The sequence below is a fragment of the Motacilla alba genome, chromosome 12 (assembly GCF_015832195.1).
Source record: "Motacilla alba alba isolate MOTALB_02 chromosome 12, Motacilla_alba_V1.0_pri, whole genome shotgun sequence".
Classification (NCBI taxonomy): domain Eukaryota; kingdom Metazoa; phylum Chordata; class Aves; order Passeriformes; family Motacillidae; genus Motacilla; species Motacilla alba.
Genome location: NC_052027.1, coordinates 4,183,891 through 4,204,365, shown reverse-complemented (window position 1 = coordinate 4,204,365; position 20,475 = coordinate 4,183,891). Strand labels below are relative to the sequence as shown.

The 20,475-nt window shown below is 44.5% G+C and overlaps 1 protein-coding gene across 24 annotated transcripts in view; it reads right to left on the bottom strand.

Annotated features, from left to right (window-relative positions):
- The window catches only part of FOXP1 (forkhead box P1), a 378,552-nt gene that overhangs the window by 100,148 nt on the left and 257,929 nt on the right, over positions 1 to 20,475 (bottom strand). For 23 of the 24 annotated variants that reach the window (XM_038149488.1, XM_038149492.1, XM_038149504.1 and 20 more), the window contains one exon: positions 10,661 to 10,786. In XM_038149488.1, coding sequence (XP_038005416.1) covers positions 10,661 to 10,786 — 126 coding nt within the window. Of the gene's footprint in view, positions 1 to 10,660; positions 10,787 to 16,968; positions 19,122 to 20,475 lie in introns of those variants that run through there. The other variant, XM_038149508.1, reaches the window with a different exon arrangement.

The window sequence follows — 20,475 nt, the reverse complement described above, 5'->3', positions numbered from 1 at the left end:
TTTCACGACAAGACCCCAATTCCTTTCAGTTCTATTCCTACCTGTCTGAATGCACAAAACACCAGCCCCTAGGACAGCAAAGTCCTCGGGACACAATTTTCCAAGCAAATGTGGAAATGTGCACTGCACCTGCTCAACTGACATGGCTCTAAGTCCAGGAGGCGAACCACAAGTAACTCTTTTGCCCAGAGTTTTGATGGGCAACAAAATGCACAAAACCAAAAAATAATCATCAGACAATCACAGAATGGTTTGGGTTCCAAGGGGCCTTACAGCCCATCCAGTTACAAGCCCCCTGCCATGGGCAGAGACACCTTCCACTACACCAGCTTGCTCCAAACCCCGTCCAACCTGGCCTTGAACACTTCCAGGGACTCCTGCTACTAGAGTGACTTTGGTGTAAAACTGATTTGAAAGAAAAATCAGAGGCAGGAAGCTATATCCAGCTCAGTGGGATCCCTCAGCTCCAACATACTCCCTGGATGGCTGTCACTTAAACCCAGGACAAATTTGGCCTGAGATATTCAACTCAGTGCTAAACCCACCCAAGAGGTCCACATGGATGCATTGATGTGTCATAAAAGGCCCAGCACTGAGATAAACCACAGGTTAATAACTTAAATCTGCAGCTGTTTAGAAAATGTCAGACAATGACAGAACTGGCAAGGAAGCACAGCTTTGGTAATCTGTACTGCTTTTACCACCCTCAATCCGTGTGCTCTGCTGCATTACATACTCCATGCACGCTGGCACGCGGCACGAGCTACGCAGCTGCAACATGGATCTCATGGTACAACAAGATGGAAAAAACTTTCTGAGGGGCCAGTGGTACCAAGCTACAGCACCAGTGACCTCGAGGGCATCAGTGACCTCATCATCTCCAGTACAAGTATCTCTGTCTCCTGGCTCCCCGCTCCAGCACCCATCGCTGCCTGAGCTCCTCCCATCATCTTCCTACCTCGCTCCAAAGCAATTTCAAAACTTTTTCAGCTAGACATGCTAAACCCAGGATGTAGATTTTCCAATTAGTCTCTGTTTAAACATCTGTTGGTAGACTGCATTTAACATTAGTTATTTGAGAAAAGAGCAATTTGATTAGGCTGTCTGAAACGGAGCCAAAGTCTGCAAAATAATAGCTCAATTAAATTTTGTTTTGCTTTCATTTGTCTTATACTTTCCTGAGTGTGATACAGTTGCATATAATCAAGTAAACTAATTCCTTTCAAAATGAGATATTTCGGTGCTTTTTCCATCTCCTCTTAAAGTTTATTTAATAATCTATTCCATCTTCTCCATGCTTCATCGAACTTCAGCCTGACACAAAGTACATTTCTTTCTTGTGCTTTCAGTCTACTTTAATTTTCCAGGCTTTCAGTGACTTGAGATTATGCGCCATTAATGTTACACCTTAAATAGATTAGTAATTTATAAAAGGAAGATTACACATATCAGGCAAATAAAAACATTTCAGCAACACAACAGCCTTTTCTTCACACACACCACAAAATATTTTGCCAACCTGACGACACAGCTGTAAAACTGTCAAGCTCCAAAGCCATATCCAAGCAGCATTTCCAATTGTTTCCCTGGGTTTAGTTTCTACTTATTCTGCTATGTTGCACTTGTTGCCCTGAAACTTCAATATTAGCTCTAGAGATTTAAACACATGAGGCAAACAGCTGCTCTCCTCCATTCCAGCAAGCCAGATCAAAATGCCTTCTCTTTTTCTCTCCTGCCTTTTTTTTTCCCCTTTCTTTTTAAATAAATTGCTATAAACCAAGTATTTCTGGCAAAGTTGATGGTTTCAGGGGAAAATTCTGCTCTGTGCTCATCACTGCAGACTCCTCCAGTGCAAACTCCTCTCAGTCAGTGTGTGAGGAACACCAGCACTTCCCCATCCTGACTAAAGAAACTTTACCTTGAGGATTAAAAAGTATAAATAAAAAAGTCACAGCAACTTAGCTGCTATGTAGATGAGTCTATGATTTAAATTAAAACACTAAACATTTAAACATTAACTTTTCACACTTCTGTTAAAAAAAAAGTAGCAGCGTGTACTCTTTGAGAGAATTATTTTATCTGAGATTTTTGATACACAGTACTTTTCCTTTAGTGTTTTTTAAACATATTTGTTGCAAAGTGTGAACACAAAGGGACAAGCTGAAATAGGTATCTGGCAGGCTCTTCCCAGTGCGTGCTGCCGAAAGCCACAAGTACTACTGCAGTTGTGACAAACCTGTTATTTTTCTGCAGGAAGGCGAGCAACTCCTCCAGCACTCCCTGCCCTGCCACTGGCAGCTCTTCAGAATATTCCTGCAACAAAATAACCTTAAAAACCGAGAGGCATCTCAAGTCCGTGGAAGTTCAAAATGGGATATGTCCTATTTAAAATGTAGAGAGCTACTAAATATGACAACCATTTGATGTATGAAAATTATTCACAACCAAAAACAGACAGTCTGGAAATAGCTGGGATGACTTCATTTAGACAGAATTACCCAAATCTGTTTCTAATATACACAGTACACATAATAAATTTTTACAATATGACAAGGAAAACAAACTTAATAAAAGTTCCAGATCTTTTGTTACACAAGCAAGCTATAGCCATGCTATGTTTATAATATTTTGCCCATGATATCACAGCTCAGTAACAAAAGCTAAGCACCACACAAAACAGTTTCTAGGTATGACTTCACCTCACCGTGCCAGCGCTGCACCCATCAGCCTGGCAGAACTACCTTCCCCAACCTACAGCCCGTGCTTGCTGGGTTGATTTTGACTAAGAGTTTCCTTTTCTCCTTCTCCCAGGCTCCCTCTGCCTTGGGAAGCTGTGGATCTCTGTGACGGGAGTTTGTTTTTTTCCAACTACACCAGGACTCATCTGAACGGTAAGAGATTTTTAGCCTGTTTCCTTCACTCCTGGTTATTTGACAAGTGCTTGAAAACCCTGTTATAAACAATCTCTGTAGGAAAACAGATGATGTCTTAGGATCACAGAAGGTAATTTTTTCAAGAACCCAACTTTTTGAGCATTTCCCAGATGCACCGCGTCAATCTTCCCGCGTTTGACTATCTCAGCTGGTTTTCCAGCCCGGGCATCGCGCCAGGCGGGCCGGACTGCCCCTCATTGTCACTTCTGTTCGATGGCACTTGCACCCACTGCTGTTATTCCAAGCTTCAGGAAATTTTCTAACCACTGGACAGGCTCCAGCACTGAGCACTAATAAGTTGCAGATTGCAGCAGTCTAAAGTGTGTGTGTGTGTGTGTGTGCATGCGTGTGTCAGATCGGGGCCACACTTTGTAGGAGGGGGGAAAAAAACAGTAGTTCAAAAATGCTGCCTACTCAAATTGACAGAAAAGTGACCCCTGCACTTCATCAGAAATTCCTGCAGACTGACAAAATAAAGGAGTTTGCTTTTATCACACACAGTAAGACTCATATGGAAAAATGGAAACACTACATCACTCGACCTCAGGTTGCCCCCTTTTCAACCGCAGATGAATATTATGTATAAAAATTGTAAATCAATTTGAGATGTATTAAAGGAGATTCTCTTTTTCTGTATTAAAGGTAATATGTTTTAATCTCAAGATTTATTTTGTAATGTCAAGTAAATGAGAAAGACTTAATTTCCGTAACTGAATTTTGTTACTCTTAAGTCTCTTCAGCATCTCTGCATGGTGTTCACAGAATTTCCTACCCTTTGCTTTGCATCAGGAAATAATGAGCAAGCGGCACTTACCCAACACTGAGTCACAAATATTTGCCTACATTAACAGAGCATTAAAAGCCATTTTAAACAACTTAAGGAAATTGTGCTAGCCTTTGAACTGTGATTCACTATTAGGAGAAATTAGGAAACTTTTCCTCTTCTAAAGGCAAAAATCAGCTGCCGTAACCTCCTTGTAATATCATTAGGTCCTAGAGCAGATTTTCCTCTTACAGCTCCTCACACACAATAGATTTCTTTGCTTAATGAAACTACCTCTGAAATTTTCCTACACTCGGTGTTGGGTACTTTGAAATTTCAATCCTTTCACATCCTTGAACTCTCATCAACATTTTTTTCCAGACTGTGTCAATAAAATTGATTACTTGCAGTTCTGAACTCTGTTCTGCACATGGAAATAAAACAATTTGTTTTAAAGTATTTTCTGAAGAAAGCAGAACTTGGCAATCATATCTCCAAGATCAAAAATAAAAAAGAAGAAAGAGGGACAATCCAACCAAGCGAGCCTTGCCCACGAAAAGCAAAACAAAAAGAAACCTCTCCATCAAACAAAAGAGAAGCGAGGTCCTGATTTCATGATTTTATCACGGCAGCAACGCAGGCTCAGTCCCTGACATCCCCACATCATCAGGCTGGCTGCTGTCCTCCCGACTGATATATCTCCCTGTCGGATGTGAACGATCTTTTCGGATCATTAATATGTTCATTAATTTGTTATCAATTGTGGCTCGCTGTACTGACGGCGCTCGGCGCCGCGGCTCGCGCGCGCCTCGGCAGCGCCGTGCAATCACACACGGACGGACCCCTGGCTCCCCGGCTGTTGAGATGCCTCATACCTACAACCGATCTGTTGCTTTTACAAGTTTAATCTCGGTATTAAGGAGCTGATTGTGGAACCATGTCGCTATAACATCTTCAACCCAGCTGTACATCATATAAACCGCTATAGGAGGGGGCAGTCTCCCATCATTCCTGGCAGCAGCACATACCTTTAACTCCCTAATCTGTAATACTACAAAATACCGCTCTCATTTCTTCCCAAGCACAAGTGGACTACCAGCAAGGGTCCAACAGTGTTATTCCTAATTACCTTTTTTTCACTCTTGATCCTGTGGCGCTCATAATTAGTTACCTGGGGCTGCAATCCAATTTGAAGTGATGACAAGAAAGTGATCCATGAAAAAGTAATAAGTTAAATCCAATTTCAGCCTTCCTCTAATTAAATGCACATGGAACTAATGACTCAAACCCTACCATTTCAGTGATAATGGTAATTAGCGAGGTGGGAGTCACTCTCTTTTTTCAACACTGTAGGTGTAAACCACAAGGTAAAATGGCAGGAGCACTCTTAATTACATGTGTCATTTTGTCAGCAATTTACACATTTCTGACCAGTCAGGAAGGTTTCATTTGTTTTCCCCTTCCCTGAGGTGGGTAAGGCACGTTCAGGCTCTGGCACTGCCCACCCCACATCCCTGCTCCCAACCTGGGCAGAAACCACAGTTTTTACAAACCTGTTCTGTAAATGCTTAATGTCAAAGCAGAAAACCTGCAAGAAAATGATACTCAGGGTGCTCTAACAAGATACAGGGCTGAAAATGAGGGATCCTGGCTTCTACTTTGCCCCTCAGGACTGACTTACTTCCAGCACCCAGATGCCAAACTCCCAAATATCCCAGCAGAGCTGCACATCTCAACACCACTGAGGGCCTGCAGCTCTCCAACCTTGTGCGAGTCACTTAATATCCCTCTGTCAGGGTTTACATGGCTATAAAATGGGAATAATCATGTTTGCTGACAGTACCTCACACTGCCAGCTCTCCAAATATACTGGTATTTTCCTAGAAGCTTCATTTTTTGAATCATGATATTACAGGATAATCACAGGCTTCTTTGAAGAATAAACACATTTGTCACCTTTCTGCTCAGTCTAAAAACTGAATAGTAAATGCTTTAAAAAATATTAAAAGACAGCAAAAAAGGCCCATAGGTGTCATGAAAAAAAACCCCTTAGTATCAAAATTTTCAAGCTGATCATGTAATTTTGAGGATCTGACTCAGATTTTGTTCTGTTTGTGGGGTGGATGATGTCTGCATTTCACAGACACATTCCAAGAACTGACTAACATTTATAATTGGACTTAGGGGTGAAAAATAAATAAGAACTAAGGGGTTCTTTGGTAGAAACCAGCAAAACTCAACTTTGCTTAATTTCCAAAGTCAGAAACAGATAATGAAAGATTCAAGGGAAATTTTCATAGGCAAACTTCAAACCCTGCCGAAGCAAAACCTTGACCCAGGCTGAGTTGGTGCCAAAATTCCCACTGGCCTGACTGAGGCCAGATTCTGATCAATTTCTGTATTGAAGAGTGAAACAGAGAGATGCTCGTACAAATAGAATAAAAATTTACTTCTTCTGCCAAATCATCTGCTGAGACAATTTCTCTACCAGTTGTTAAATTTACCACTATGTAAAAAAGGTTCCCTGGGTGTAAAACCTGAGACAACATAACTGAGGCTTGTGTGCTCCAAGTGAAACGGAGCATACCCTGCCCTTCACCTCTCGGTGTTTATTACGTTGTCAAACTAAAGATTTCTAATTCCATAAAAAAAACAATAATAATTGCCCCCAACACCAAGCTACAGTGATTTTTTTTTCCTCTTGTCCTCTTCTATTTCTCAAGATACTGGAAAGATATATTAAGATAATACAGCATGCAAATTAAATTCTACAAAAGCCCAGCCAAAAGGCTGCTTTAAAAAGCAGCGGTATGCAAAGGCGAGGACAGCTCTGTCCTCTCAGCCTCCCCCAGTCTCACCCTGAGGATTTAAACCAAACCCAAATTCTTTTCTTGGCTGTGACTTAAAGGCAAGATTTATTTTTTTGTTTTGCCAAGCAAAAACAAAAGCTTCCATCCCAGTAATTTCATTATTTCTTCTCTCCAAACACAGGCAGGTTAATGATCAGACAAGAAAACTCATTTAATCACATAAAACAGTCAAGTGATGGGTTTGAATTGCGAGATACTGATTTGGACATCCTAAATTTGTTTTCAGTCCAGTATCCAACTTCCAGCTCAATGCAACACACAACATTTACGTCTTTAAAAAAAATTGTATTTTTAGTATTGCCAAAACACACATGCACTTTTACTTTCTTGGGAGAAAAATGTGTCTCTTGATTTGTTTCCAATCTGTGTGCTCTTGCCAGCAACTAAAATGCTTGGGAGAACCAAAATGAATAATCGGTAAGAGCATCGGCAATTAAAGCTGCAAATTTTAATCAATATATCTATTAATACAGATATATTTATCTTGGCCAGGAAAAATGTGCACGTTTTCAAAATCCTAAGCATACCTGGTCTGTTAAATTATTTGTTTCACATATTCAAGGAAATCCACTGTCTATGGCAAATATATTATCAAACAGCCTTTAGTCTTTTTTTCACTTCCAGTAATTTTTGTGGGACTGGTATTTTTTATGTTCTTTCCCCAACTGCTGGTTATTAAATCCATTTCTTAACTTTCAATTTTCTTTTGTTTGTGTCATCAGGCTGCGAAACCGGAGGTCACTGCCAAATCTAAACCACGGCAGTGTGCGATAGGCTCAAAATGTGACTCATCGTGTATTTGGAGATTTGGGGTTTTTCAGCTATCAGCAGAGCACATCTACAGTCCTGCGTCCAAGTTCTTACAGACTGAGTATCTCACGATCTGTTAAAAGCAGATCTTCAGGTGGAGTTGCCAAGATCAAGAGACCCCAAACAGGATTGCGGGAGCCCGCTGTCATTTAAACATTACTGAAGACACCATGTCCCAGTGTGGCCACAGGATGCTGGGATATATTTAATTAAGTACCTTGGCTATTTAATCAGGGAATAAAGAAGGAATGGAGGAAATTATCCATGAGGTGATAACAGATTAGCTACACAGTATACACCAGATTAATCTGCGTCTGTTTGCGGCGGTGGGGTTTAGAGGGCATATTTCCAGCCCCAGAAGTGGCCCCTCCTCCTGGGGCAGGCAGAGCCATGGAGCATTTCAGTGGGAGAAGCAGCAGCCCAGGCAGACAGCATCCCTCCCTATTCCATGCAAAGCTCCCCAGCACTCGTGCTGGGCGCTGCTCACCAGTGCCCTCGCCAAGCACAGCAGGGATGAGCGACGCCTATGGTGTTCTTGTTATACATGAAGCCTGTTTGTCACAAAAAAACCAAGGTGACTGCTAACTGCTGTGGCTATTAAATGAGACATCTATTTTTGTAAGTGAAGCCCAAAGATAACTTGTTCATTATTTACACAAACTTAGGAAAAACAGGCACATTTCCCCCACCCGTGATATTTATTCTACGTACTGTCAGCAATAGGTATCACCTCGTCAGCATGGCCCCATCTGACTTGAGGGGTTGTGGGTGCTTGTGTGGGTGCAGTTTTACTGAAAAATTCTACCCCCAGCAGCACCATCTCCTTTCAGCAACAGATTTTCATTACAGGGATGCACTTGGGGGTGTTACATCCAAGAGGACTTCCAGTATGTTTCAGACTGCAAAAGCACCAGGAGTGAGAAGGGGAAAGAAAAAAAAAAAAAAGACTGGGCAGTCATTTGAATCAGTGAGTGACAGGCTGGGCCAGCTCTCTGTATACATTAATAAATTAGAATTTTAATTGTGTCTCTGACTGCAGGAGCTGCTCCAGTACTTTAATACGAACCAACAATTGGCTATGTTATGGAATCCACGATGTGGCCTTCACTGTTGACCTCTGCAACACAATTCCCAGTCTGACTACGGAAACTGTTTGGTTTGATCCTTTCAACTTATTTGAATCCTGACAAATAAGCTCACAGCTGAAAGGTCAACACAGTCATATTTCATCCTCTGGAGCTATTCTTAAGACATCTGCACAACAAAGCACTTCTTTTAGTACCTGACACTGGACCTAGCCAGCACAATCTCTCATTAAAAATGTCCCCAGTGGAAGAGTCTATTAAAAGGCATATGGATCAGCTATGGATTTACCAAATAAAATATTTTTGAAAGCATTAATGTTACGCTTTGGATTATGGCTCTTGACGCTGCCAATAAAACGTATATTTGCCCAATGACAAAATGCTTCATACTTTCCAAAAGAATAATAGCCCGGCTGTAAAGCACGAGGTGTTGTCCAGCAGCTGGAGCACAGGGGTGGGAGCCAGGAACTCATGAATCTTAATCCTACCTCTAAACCCAATTCCCTCTGTGATCCTAAGTGAGTTGCTTAACCCGCATCCCTCAGTTTCCCAGTCCAGAACTGGGATAATGCTACTTACTTATCAGACTTTCCTTCTGGGGATGTTTTGGAGATTAGTATTTGCAAAATGCTTTGAAGATGAAATCACTACGCCAAAGCTCGACGTTGTCCACACTGGGCCAAGGCCTGCAGTTAACAGCTATTCCTCCCTTAGGCCAAACTGTCCTTCAAGTCCCCATCAGCTTTATTTGGGTAAGAACCACAGAATCAGGCCCTCTCACTTTTCTGTCAAGGCCTCTAGCAATGTTGGCTTTACCTTCCATATTCTACTACATATTTAAAGAGCCTAGCATCCGTATTTTTGCAGGAAAATAATCTGAAGCACATATAAAAGGCAAGAGAAGCAGCAATGCTGTCAGGGAGCTCATGGTGATAGTATATCAAACTAAAAAAAAAAAAAAAAGTAGAAAGAGCAAAACAGACATGAGTTTGACAACGTGCTATGACAACAAGAGGAGAAAAAAAAAATCCGGAAAGAATTTGGGGCTACAGAGGCTGAAGCATCAGATATAGAAGAGCGAGATAAGATAAATGTCCCAGCTAAAGGGCTTTGTGCAACTGCAGCTGAACTGCTGCATTCAGGACCTTATTATCAAAAATTCACTGACATGCTGCAATTGCAGAGAGCAGTAATAAAAGCAATAACCAGCTGCAAACCAGCAAAGTGGTCAAGGGTCTGGAAGTGCTAGTTTATGAAATACATAAAGAACTAGATACATATAATTTGCCAAAACTGGCAAGTACATGTTAGTATCTCAGATGTTTGAGGAGTGTGAACACAAGGCAAGGCAAGGGACTGACTCAGTATTTATACAAGCAGTATTACTTGGAGCAAGAGGATGGAATTAAAGTGGAAAGTTCCTGAGCCTATGCTTTGTTATGGAAAACTATGTGAAGGAAAATAATAGCAGTCCCACCATCACTTGGGATTTCTAACACTAGAATAGCAAAAAAAAAAAAAAAAAAAAAAAAGAAAAAAAGAAAAAAAGAAAAAAAGAAAAAATAAAGGAACTGTGATACATGACCTAATAGGTATTTCTAGTCTTTAACTCCCTGTGATTTATCCCACAAGACTAGCAGAATGTACTCCAAAGCCCCATATGTGTGCATACATCTTCTGTTTGGGAATGCTGTATTGGTTTTAGCTCTCTGAATTCATAACAGCACAAAGCCCTCTAATATTTAGATTTTATTTCTGAAGATGTCCATAAATCAGCAGACAATAAAAGGGGGAAAAACACACCGATGATATGATATCCTAGTATTTCCCAATATCCTTGACACAGCAAATCAACGGTTTGAGTGAACACAGACTACAAATGGAACAGCAATCAAACAGAAATGTTAATGCAAATCTCCTATGCACACTGACACAGTAACAAAAGCTATTCCATTTTGTCATGATCCAACCCTACCAGACGCTAATAAAAGTACACGCTCACGATTTGTAAATACGCCGTAGGTGGGACTTTCAAGAGCACCCAGCATCAATCCTGCTGCCACTTACACCAGCCACAGCCACTCTGTGGACACAGGGAGGAAGCTCCTGAGGGTTCCATCCCAGTGTCTGCACGGAAGATGCATTTATTCAGCTTTTACAAGCCCCAGACCCTCACAGAGGCTCACAGGCTCCCCTTACCTGAAGGGCTGGCTGTTTGTCATTCCTCTTCGGAGACTTTAATCCACTAACTTGTTGCTGCTGCTGCTGCTGCTGTTGCTGCTGCTGCTGCTGTTGCAGGAGAAGCTGTCGTGCCACCTGGAGAGCCTGTAGGGAGAAAGAGGTTGGAGAACTGAGTTCACAGTCAAGAGGGCATGGTGAGCTAGACAGACAGCACAGGGGCAAGCCAATCCCTGGTCATGGGGTACCACTCCACTCCTGATGCACCTCCACTGAGGAAAGCAGTGGCTTCCACAAAAATAACACCTAGCGTGCAATGGGGTGATATCCCACCACTGATTTCCCATTTTGACTAAGGAGAAAAACAGCAGCAGCTGATGTTTGCCTCCTGGGTGGGAGCCTCAAGTAACTGCAGGAATCCTGGTGGTGAGCTCCATGAAGTGGTTGTTGTGCCCCTGAAGCAGCTCACAGCCCTCCTCACTAATGGGCAGGCTCCTTTGCTTTCAGATGTCTCCTCTCCAGCAGATCAGGCTGGGTTTACACAAGAGGGCAGTTGTATATCACTGTCTGCTCCCCTGAGGACCAGAGAACATCAGGGAAGCTTCTGGAAGGCCATGGTGGGAGAAAGAGGAGAGGCAGCAGCAGACAGAGCCATACTGAAGGCTGAGAAAGCTGCAGGGAACTGGAGAGAGTACAAAGAAAAGCAGGGACAGCATTTCACCTCACTAAAATCCAGGACTTGGACTTTGATGATCCTTGTGGGTCCCTTCCAGCTCAGGATATTCTATGATCCTATGAAAATCACTGTCAGCTCGTGATGGACCAATTGTGGGGACTCACTGGGAGAAGGCACAGCAGTAAAAGGACAGTGTGACACTGGAGGGGCAAGGGATATGACCCTGAAAGCATGAGCAAGCAGGATGTGGGGGAATTATTGCAAAATGTCATCCAAAGCAGAGAAGAGTCTCTCAACACTGGAGCCTGCTGCTCTGCAAGGCCCGATTTCTCCATCAGGTGGGGAAAAGAAAGCAAGAGGAGATAAAAGAGGAAAAGATGAGGAGCAAGTCCCTGCCCTGGCTCCCTCCTGGCTCTGCAGCCAGGGGACAGCAAGGATGATCCCTGCAAGACAGACTGTGGCACAGCTGAGGCTCTGCTGGCGAGACCCCAGCCTGCTGCTCCCGGAGGATTCACCAGCACCGGACCCGGGCCTCCTTGGTCTCCTTGGAGACGTTCAGTACATGTGTAGGTGGAAAAGTGGGAAGGCTGAAGACTTCATTAATGTAAAACAAGAAAAATAGTCCCTTTGCAAGATGCCTACATGGAAGGAAGGAAAAAGCCTTCCCCACTCCTACTGTGTATGTTCTCTGAGTGATTTAATTAATACCTATTTAATTAAGAAGTCAGATATGCTTCAAGTTTCACTTGCTCCTTCAAGTTGCGGTGTTTAATCTCAGCGCAGAGCTGCTGCGAAAGGTTTGCTATCAAGGTCTGCAAACTCGAACCCAACTCCCCTACCCCGGTAAAACCTTGTTACTTCAATTGCCTAGACCCATCTTTTTACTTTTGGAGAGACATTGGTCAGCTCAGCAGACTGAAGAACCACCACTGCTGACCGGGGCAAGTGGGCAGGAGAGACCTTATAACGCTTTGGCAAGAAGCCCTCCTTTCCAATTTAATAACAAGTCTCCACTGGATCAGAAAAACTCTCTAAGGGTGGATGTGATTTCCAGCAGAGCTTGGCATGGTGCAGGTAAAATTAGATTTTGCAATTCAAGCTGGTCAGAGCTTAGTGCACCCATAACATCCCTGAATTGGTCCATGTCCCTGCAATGGGTGCCAGGAGCTGCTGGGCATGGATCTGGGCTCACACACACACAGCCACCACTCCCTTGGTGGTGCACCATCAGGAACCAGGAAACTCTACAGCCTACCAAAGAATTCAATGCAACAAAAGAAACCTTTATGCAGAAAGCACTAAGAACAGTTAAAATATACCTTATTTTTATTGAATTAACTTATTTAGCTGTTAAAGCATCTTCAAGGGTGGGCAGAGGCAGCAGAAATAAAACCTACAAGACTTAAGGGGATAGGCAACAAATACTCACTTATTTAACAGGAGTGTTGTATGGCTTATTTAATTAATGAATACTTGTAAAGCACTCTGAGTTGCTCAGACAAGAAGCTCTATACAGTACAAGCGCAACATATTATTATATATTATTAAGACTGGCTCTGCAGAAGAATAATTCCAGGTAAATGTGCAATCAAATGATCATTTTAGTTCCCAGTAATTAGATTCAATAGGCCAAAAAAAACACAGAAGCCTTTCTTTAATCATACACTAAACAATCAGAACATCCCTAACCTTTCAAGCTACAGCCTTTTTGAATAAAACATCATCAACTTATAGATATTATTCCAAAAAGAACCAGTCACCATATGTGTTGTCTCTTTGAAATACAGTTGCTATAGCAGACCCTGCATGCATTTCATGTGATATGATCATATTCTATCCGTTCTGGCAGCTGAGAGGTTGCACAATTAAACTGGCTGCCAGAAATTTTTGAAGATTCCCAGAACAAGTAGCCATGCAAGAAATGCCTGCTCGCTACTCGAGCTGGCCTCAAAGCCCCATGCGGCTTGTCGGGGTGGCCACTGCCACCATAAACCCTTACCATGACTGACCCCACACCAATGAGGGTCTCTGGCTGTGGGGACGGGCTGGCACTGGCAGAGCTCTGCTGGAGGAAAGCCAGAGCTCTGTCCCTGCTCCAGTCCAGCTGCACAGCACCCACATCCCTCACACCCACCTCTCTAGGGTGTCCATTCAAGGTGACATCTACACCACCCCATTCCATGTCTAGGTGTCACCTGTGCTGGTGCAAACCTGATGGGAACAGAGTTGGGAAGAGAGAAGGACCAGCACAGAGGGTGGAGCAGGGCAGGAAGGAAAACATTAGAAAGAATAAAAGTGGGCTAGAGGGAGCATCAGGGATACAAGCAGCCAGGATGGACAGGAACATCAAAGGGAAAAAACAAGGTAGATGCAAGTGAGATGGCAACATGCTGACATTCCAGGGATTGCAGCTTGAAATGGCATTTCCCATTTCTGCTCTCAAGATTTCGCTTTTTCACTTACAAATAACTGACAGCCATAAAAGCCGAGCATGAGATGAGCTCAGGTTTAAGATGTGGAAGGTTGTGTATAGCTCAGATATGCTTCTTACTGAGCATCTGCTTCAAGGAGCTACCATGTCCTTGGTGGTAGTGAACCCAGCAATCCCACATTCCTCTGCCTTTCTACTTCTCCCTGCTCTGCCTTTCCTTCCTCTTACCTCAGACCAAGTCCTGTCCTTGCCACTTCCAAGCCTCATCCATACTCCTCACACATGACAGGACATGTACAAGAAAGATGGCTGGCTCGGGATACACTGACCCTCCTTCCTCTCACACACAAAATACTTCAAGCCCGTTCAGGGTTTGCCTTCATGGAATTACTTTGCTGATGTCAGTTCAGGTCCAGTGGACACCCGTACAACCCAAGGCAAAAAGCATCACACCTCTGCCCCCTTCCCTGGTTCCAGGCAGTGCCGCTCCCGCACAGAGCTCATCCCTGGATGCCGGCGTGGGAGCCCTGCTGAGGCTGCCGGTGCTGCACAGTGCTCAGGCGAGGAGAGACAGGGAAATTAATTTCAGTGAAGTCAGTCCCACAACCTTCATCAGCACGGAGATTCGCAAGCAGGCCTGTACATTAATAAAGCTTCCTGTGGGAGTAGATGTTGCCTTTGATTTGCATGTGAATTCAATGCTAGTGAGAAGTGCCAGACTGTCAGACATGGAGACCAAAGTCTCTTATCTTTCCAAAAGCTTCTGTAGCAGTTTCCCCACATTTCCTTAATCATCTGCCTTGTCCTCAACTTACTGAACAGGCAGTAGAGAGTAAAGCTGGATTCGGTTCAACTCCTGCTGCTGCCAAGTCCTGAAACAAGGGTGCCACGACTGTTTACTGCTAGCCAACAGCTCTGCTAACGTGGCCCTCTCCTCACAAGCAGGTGCTCTGACATCTCTAAGCTCTTTTCACACATTCCTCCCCACTGCCATAGTTACATCCTAAATCTCCACCACGTGCTTGCAAGTGAACAATTGCCAGGGGCCATGAAAAACCAGCTGGTGTTTGTACGTCCAGACAACAGCGTGCTCCTTCGTGGATGGGCAGGTGGAGATGCCAAGAGCCCCCGAAACCACAGAGGGTCTTCAAATACCTGGCTCAGTATTTACCAGCAGCCACGTTATCTGCACTGCTCAAAGAGCCCGCAAGCCTGGACAGAGCTTCTTGGGACACCCAGAGACCCAGACATCAATCCTGGCCTCCAGCAGTGAATCACAGAGCAGCAGTAAGCAGTAACCATCCTTCTCTCTGCACCAAAACACAAAGGGGAAACCCTCCCACTTACTGGGAAAAAAAGAGAAAGGAAAGCATCCCCCTGAAAATGAATCTTCCATGGGTTTTGGTCACTACAAACATGGATTTGGAAGGACAACATCAGGAAAAGGCTGCCTATCATCCAAGTAATCCTATGCCTAAATGCAAGATACAGTAAATGAACTCCCAAGGTGTTTTCTTATCCATCAGGAAATCACCCAGACATAAGGAGATTTTCTGGTGTAAAACAGAGACCAGTAAAAAGGCAACTGAAATACAGTGCTTGAGAGACATTGCACAAACTTGGAATGGTATTTGAGAGTCAACACTGGGTGACACCTAACCCAGGAAAAATGTTAACAGTACATTAACTGTGAGATGAATCAAGCCTGTTTCATTCACAGCGTAAGTGGGAAGCCCCACTGAAAAGCCCTCTCCCTGTGCTTAGGGAAGTGGCAACCATTTATTATTTCCCAACCACTTAAGCACCAGGAGGGGGAAAAAAAAGTACACATTTGAGATGACCAAGACAATTTTATTGCAAGACAGACAGAACGTGACTTGTTTGCCCAGCTGTTGTTTGCCCAGAACACTGGGCACTGTTATCACCCCAGTTACTGTTGTAATTCAACATTTCCATGCAAGCACCTTGACCTTTCAGTTTCACCATCCTCTTCGGGCAAGCTCTGATGAAGGGTAAAAATGCAGTCCTGCCTCTCACTTCATGTGGCCAGATACTCCTGATTTGGGAAGGGGGCTGGGGAAGGGAAATATACTGGAAAAAGAGGGTAGAACTTTAAAAATAGAAATGCTGCTTAAATGCCATATACTTGCTTACAATGTCAGTACATAAGGAAAACAGTAACAGGATCCAGTCGCATGGAGCCTCTTGCTAACTTGTTCCACCGCTGCAGCCAGTACAAGGCAGCAACTCTCCAACTTTTTTCCATCATCCTATTCCTACTGAAGAAAAAGCGCTCCAGCTCCTCCCTTCCCATCTGCTCCAACCGTTATTAATATCAATCAGTTATTAATGAAATATGATGACCTACAGCTATAACAGGCCTGCCTCTAACGCCAGGGGAAGCTTGTTTCTGAACCTGAGGTTTTATCAGGGTTGGAAAGATCAATCCAGGGAACTTTAGGATGTATGGAAAAGGAATGTATACTGGAGGGTGGGGAGATGAGTAGCAGCCATGAGGATGCAAAAGAAAGGGGTATCCTGTTCAACTACCAATTCCCAGGGCAGTTGGTCAGTAATGAATGGGCTGCCTCCAAAATATCCGGATAAACATGCACCCAGAAGTTGCAAGGAGAGCACAAACCAAAATCCCATCTGTTTTTACAGATTCCTAAGGATTCCGGGCCTTTCCAGGTGGACAAAGCTGCTTATCAGGAAAGCAACTTGAGAAAGAAAGAAGGAAGAGCTCCCTGAAATCAGAGGTGGTCTTGTGGCCATCGGAAGTGCACAAGCAATAAATCTGGAAAGTTAGTTGCCAACCAACTGTCACATTCTGTCCATAATTTCAGTTATGGTCATTAAACAGCAAAACAGAACAAAACGAGCAAGCAGAGAGAGATGAGAAGGGAGAAACTTTAAGGGCAAAATCTGCCCTTGGAGCAAACATCACATTACACTGGTCCCAGACCTTGTGTGTTGACCTTTGATAGCCATACCCTTGCAAGCTACCACTGCTCCTCAACTTCCCCACTGAGGTTTGGGCAAAGCACAGCTTTGCAGCAGCAGGCATGCAGCTCTCCCATCATCTATTTCTCCCCAAACTTCATGCTGCCTTCAGGCCCTGAGGAATCTCCCCGTCAGCAGCTCCAGGTGCCTCTCCCAGCGGAGCATGGCCCACCTCCCAAAAGGGCTTCTTGCTTCCCTTCAGCCTCACAAGGCAAGTACCTTTGTTTCTCCTGGATGGGACGAGGGGGAATTTAGACTCAGCCAGCAATCTCTCTTCTTTCTCAGCTCCCATCTGTCCTCACACCCCGCTCCACTCCACAGCTGCTCCCAGCAGAGCGGCAAGATGCAGCTCTCAAGCTTGGAAGCCCGGATGCACCCGAGCTTCAGAGATGCTTCATGTCTCTCCCACTCCTGCCTCCTCTACCTCCTCTCCTGCGACACTCTCTTCTCCTGGAGCAGCAGATGTAGAGGAGCGGTGGTAGGAGGCAGACACATTGGAGGGGAGCCCTGCTGCAGTTCTCCTCCGGCAGGCTCAGGAGCCGCACAACGTGTGGAAACCAGCGAGGAGAGGAGCAGTACGCAAAGGGAAAAAAATAAAAAATAGTGCAAAGCGACAGCAGTGGGTAGTGCTGTTCCTCTGGGAGGAACAGAACAGGGGGAGGTGAGATGAACCAACTAGAGAATAGGAAAGGAACCAAAATGAAGAGGAGGAATAAAATGTAGAAGATGCAAAAAAGAGAAGCAGATGTTCTTGCAGCACTTATTCCCTCTGACATTTGTGCCCAGCTCTTCCATCTTCCTCCAGAACTGGGAAATGAGCTGCTATGTGCTCCCTTACCCATTGCCACCACCCTGACCCTGTGTGCCACACACAGAATGCCACAGCCAAGAGCCCCAACACTGCTCTTGGCAGTGCAGAAGGGAAGTTTTAGGATAGCTACAGGCAGGACATGGGGCCCTGCTATGAGACACAACTAAGATGCAACATAATCTGGTGAAGCATTCCTGCTGTCCAGCCTTCTCAACCACCTTGGATTCAAACAATCCCCATCCTCTACTTCCTTGCTTCATTAAATAATCCTTTTCCACCCACCCTGCTCCAGCTCCACTGGTGCAGCAGAGGGATGCCCTGAGCCTAGGGAGATGCTGCTGGTTGTCTGTACCCAGCGCCTCACTTGGCTGCAGCCAAACTGCAAGGCTGGTTCCACCCAAGGGCTACCAGCCAGCTCATCACGGAGGGGAGCTTCAAGAGCAATCCTTCACTCAATAAAATGGTCACCTGGCCATGAAGATCACAGCAGACTGGTCTGGACAAGTGACTCATGGGTGATTCCTATGCTGGAAAAAGAGAAGGGACCTGAGGTCCACATGCACAAACCCTGGCTCACATCCTGTCCCTGATGTGACAGGGGCACACTTGGAGCAATGGAGCTGGAAATGTGCCTCATGCTGAAGCATCTCCTAGAATAGTTCAGTCATAAGGAAAGAAGATGAGTCTCTATTTTTCTTCCAGCAGGCTTAGTTTCTTTCCTCTGGAATAGATCCTGGCTACCAGTTAAGGAGATTCCCTCCAGAAAAAGGCACTGGAAACAGAAACCCTTTCTTCCAAACCCACAGGGTGGAGCTGTCTGTGTCCCAGCTCTGCTGCAATTCGTCCTTGTGGGCACTGAGGTTACTCCTGCCAGTGGGAGGACGAGTGGACTCCGTGCCCCTGCCCTGCCATCCCACAGCCCATCCCACGGCTGGCAAGGTCCCTGCCTATGAGGACCCAGCACCACACAGAGGGAAAACAGAGTCTGCCTCCAAAAAAAACCAATTTCCATTTTGTAATTTATTCATGAACTCCACCAATTTCAGGGAAAAGGTGGGTGATGTATTTTCATTAATGCTTGGAGACACTACAGGGATGAAGGGGGCAGGCAGCAAAAGACAGTAAGGTGAGAGATCAGCCTCAGCCAACACCAGGAACCTGCAAACCCTGAAGCAGCTACAGCAGGGAAAATGGCTACAAAAATCCCTTTTTTGAGGCATAAATGAAATCCTCAGGCGGTTACACCGCAAAAACACCTTGTGTCCCTTCTTTTAGAGAGTCACAGTCAGGACTCATCAAAGCCACTTAAAAAGTATCTGGCAAAAAGTTCCCAAACATTAAAAATGGTTCTCTTTATTTTGGCATGCCAAGACTCACAGCATGTAGCGGTCTGTACCAGCAAGAAAGGAGGGATGGGCCAACACATCCTGGTAAAATGAGAAAGGATACAAATCTTGGCTCCCTGCTCAAACTGAACCAGAACTGAACTGTTCCTGAGTGATGAAAAAAAATCTTATGGGATTTCCAGCTCATTTCTGTAGGCTCGAGATCAGATTCTGAACTACTGTGTTTATGCAAAAGTGAACCAGACCTTTGAATATTTGGAGGAGTATTCACTGCTGAGCCGCGTTTTTCTTGGATGTCAAAAGCACGGGAAGTTCTCATATTTTTTCAGAGAGAAGAGAAGAGGGATAAGGTGGGGGGGGGAGAAGGAAGAGGGCCTTTTTGTTGCTACAACATAAATAGTATATTGCATACAGCTGCTTGCGCGCTTCCCTGTGTGGTCAACAAAACAGGGAACATATTTTAAGCTTGTTTTCCAAAACACTGCATGACAAACTTGTACTCAGAGGCCCATGAAATACAGCCCCTGACTGTGGACATCTCACCACGCTCCATCAGACACTCGCTGCTGCTGGGTGAATGAAGGAAGCAAAACATCGGGACGGCCCAAAACATGGAAAACTAAAGCTGCAAATCACATCTCTGCACTTATGTGGCACAACCTAATTTAGAACTGCTTGTAAAAAGCTTAATTTTAACAGATTCTGGTAAAGCAAAAATAGGCAAGGTTGAGATGGAGGCGACAAAAATGATTAGAGGGCTCAGCAGATACGAGGCAAGATTGATAAGGGTGGGAGTGTTTAGTTTAGTGAGAGATGAGTAAGAGGGGAGATGATAACAAGTATACAAGTTGTGACTTGGTCTGAGAGGGTACATCTGGTGCTTTTGCCATTTCTCATAATGCAAGAGAAAGGGGACATTGAATGAAGTCAGGAAGCAACAGCCACCAAAAAAACCAAAACAAACTGGCAGATAAAAGGATTTTTTTTCCTTTCTTAATATACAACTCATAATTACTCTCTGCAACTTACTGTCACAAGATATCACCAGAGCCAAGAGCATGGGGAGGATGCAAAGAAAGGATTAGACACTTGCAGAGATAGTCATGAGAGCATTTACAGCTACCTTTGGAAAGATAAAAATAGAAATCAAGGTACAAATGTTTATGCTTCAGGGCACAAACCGACCTTTAATTGCTGAAGTCTGGGAGAACATTTTCCCCCATGGAAATGGTCCTTCATGGCTTCTGCCCAAGGACTTCAGCCAGGGCTGGAGAGCACCCCTGTCCAGCAGGCTGCAACTGCTCCTGCCTCTTGGTCTTTCCAGGTATCTCAATCCTGCACCCCTGATCCCAAAGCCCATTCCTCAGTCCACCCTGAGCCCCATCACCCCTAAGGGAGCTTCTGGGCAAGGGGGGCCAGCCATGTTCCCCAGCCCAGCCCCTGCCCATGTCACCTGGCCCCAAGCTGCTCATTTCCTCTTTCTTCTTTACATCACATTTAAGTTTCAGGTCCTTATTTTGCCAGCCCTTCCCCTCCCTGCTATTTCGACTGCCACTTTTCTCCTCCTTC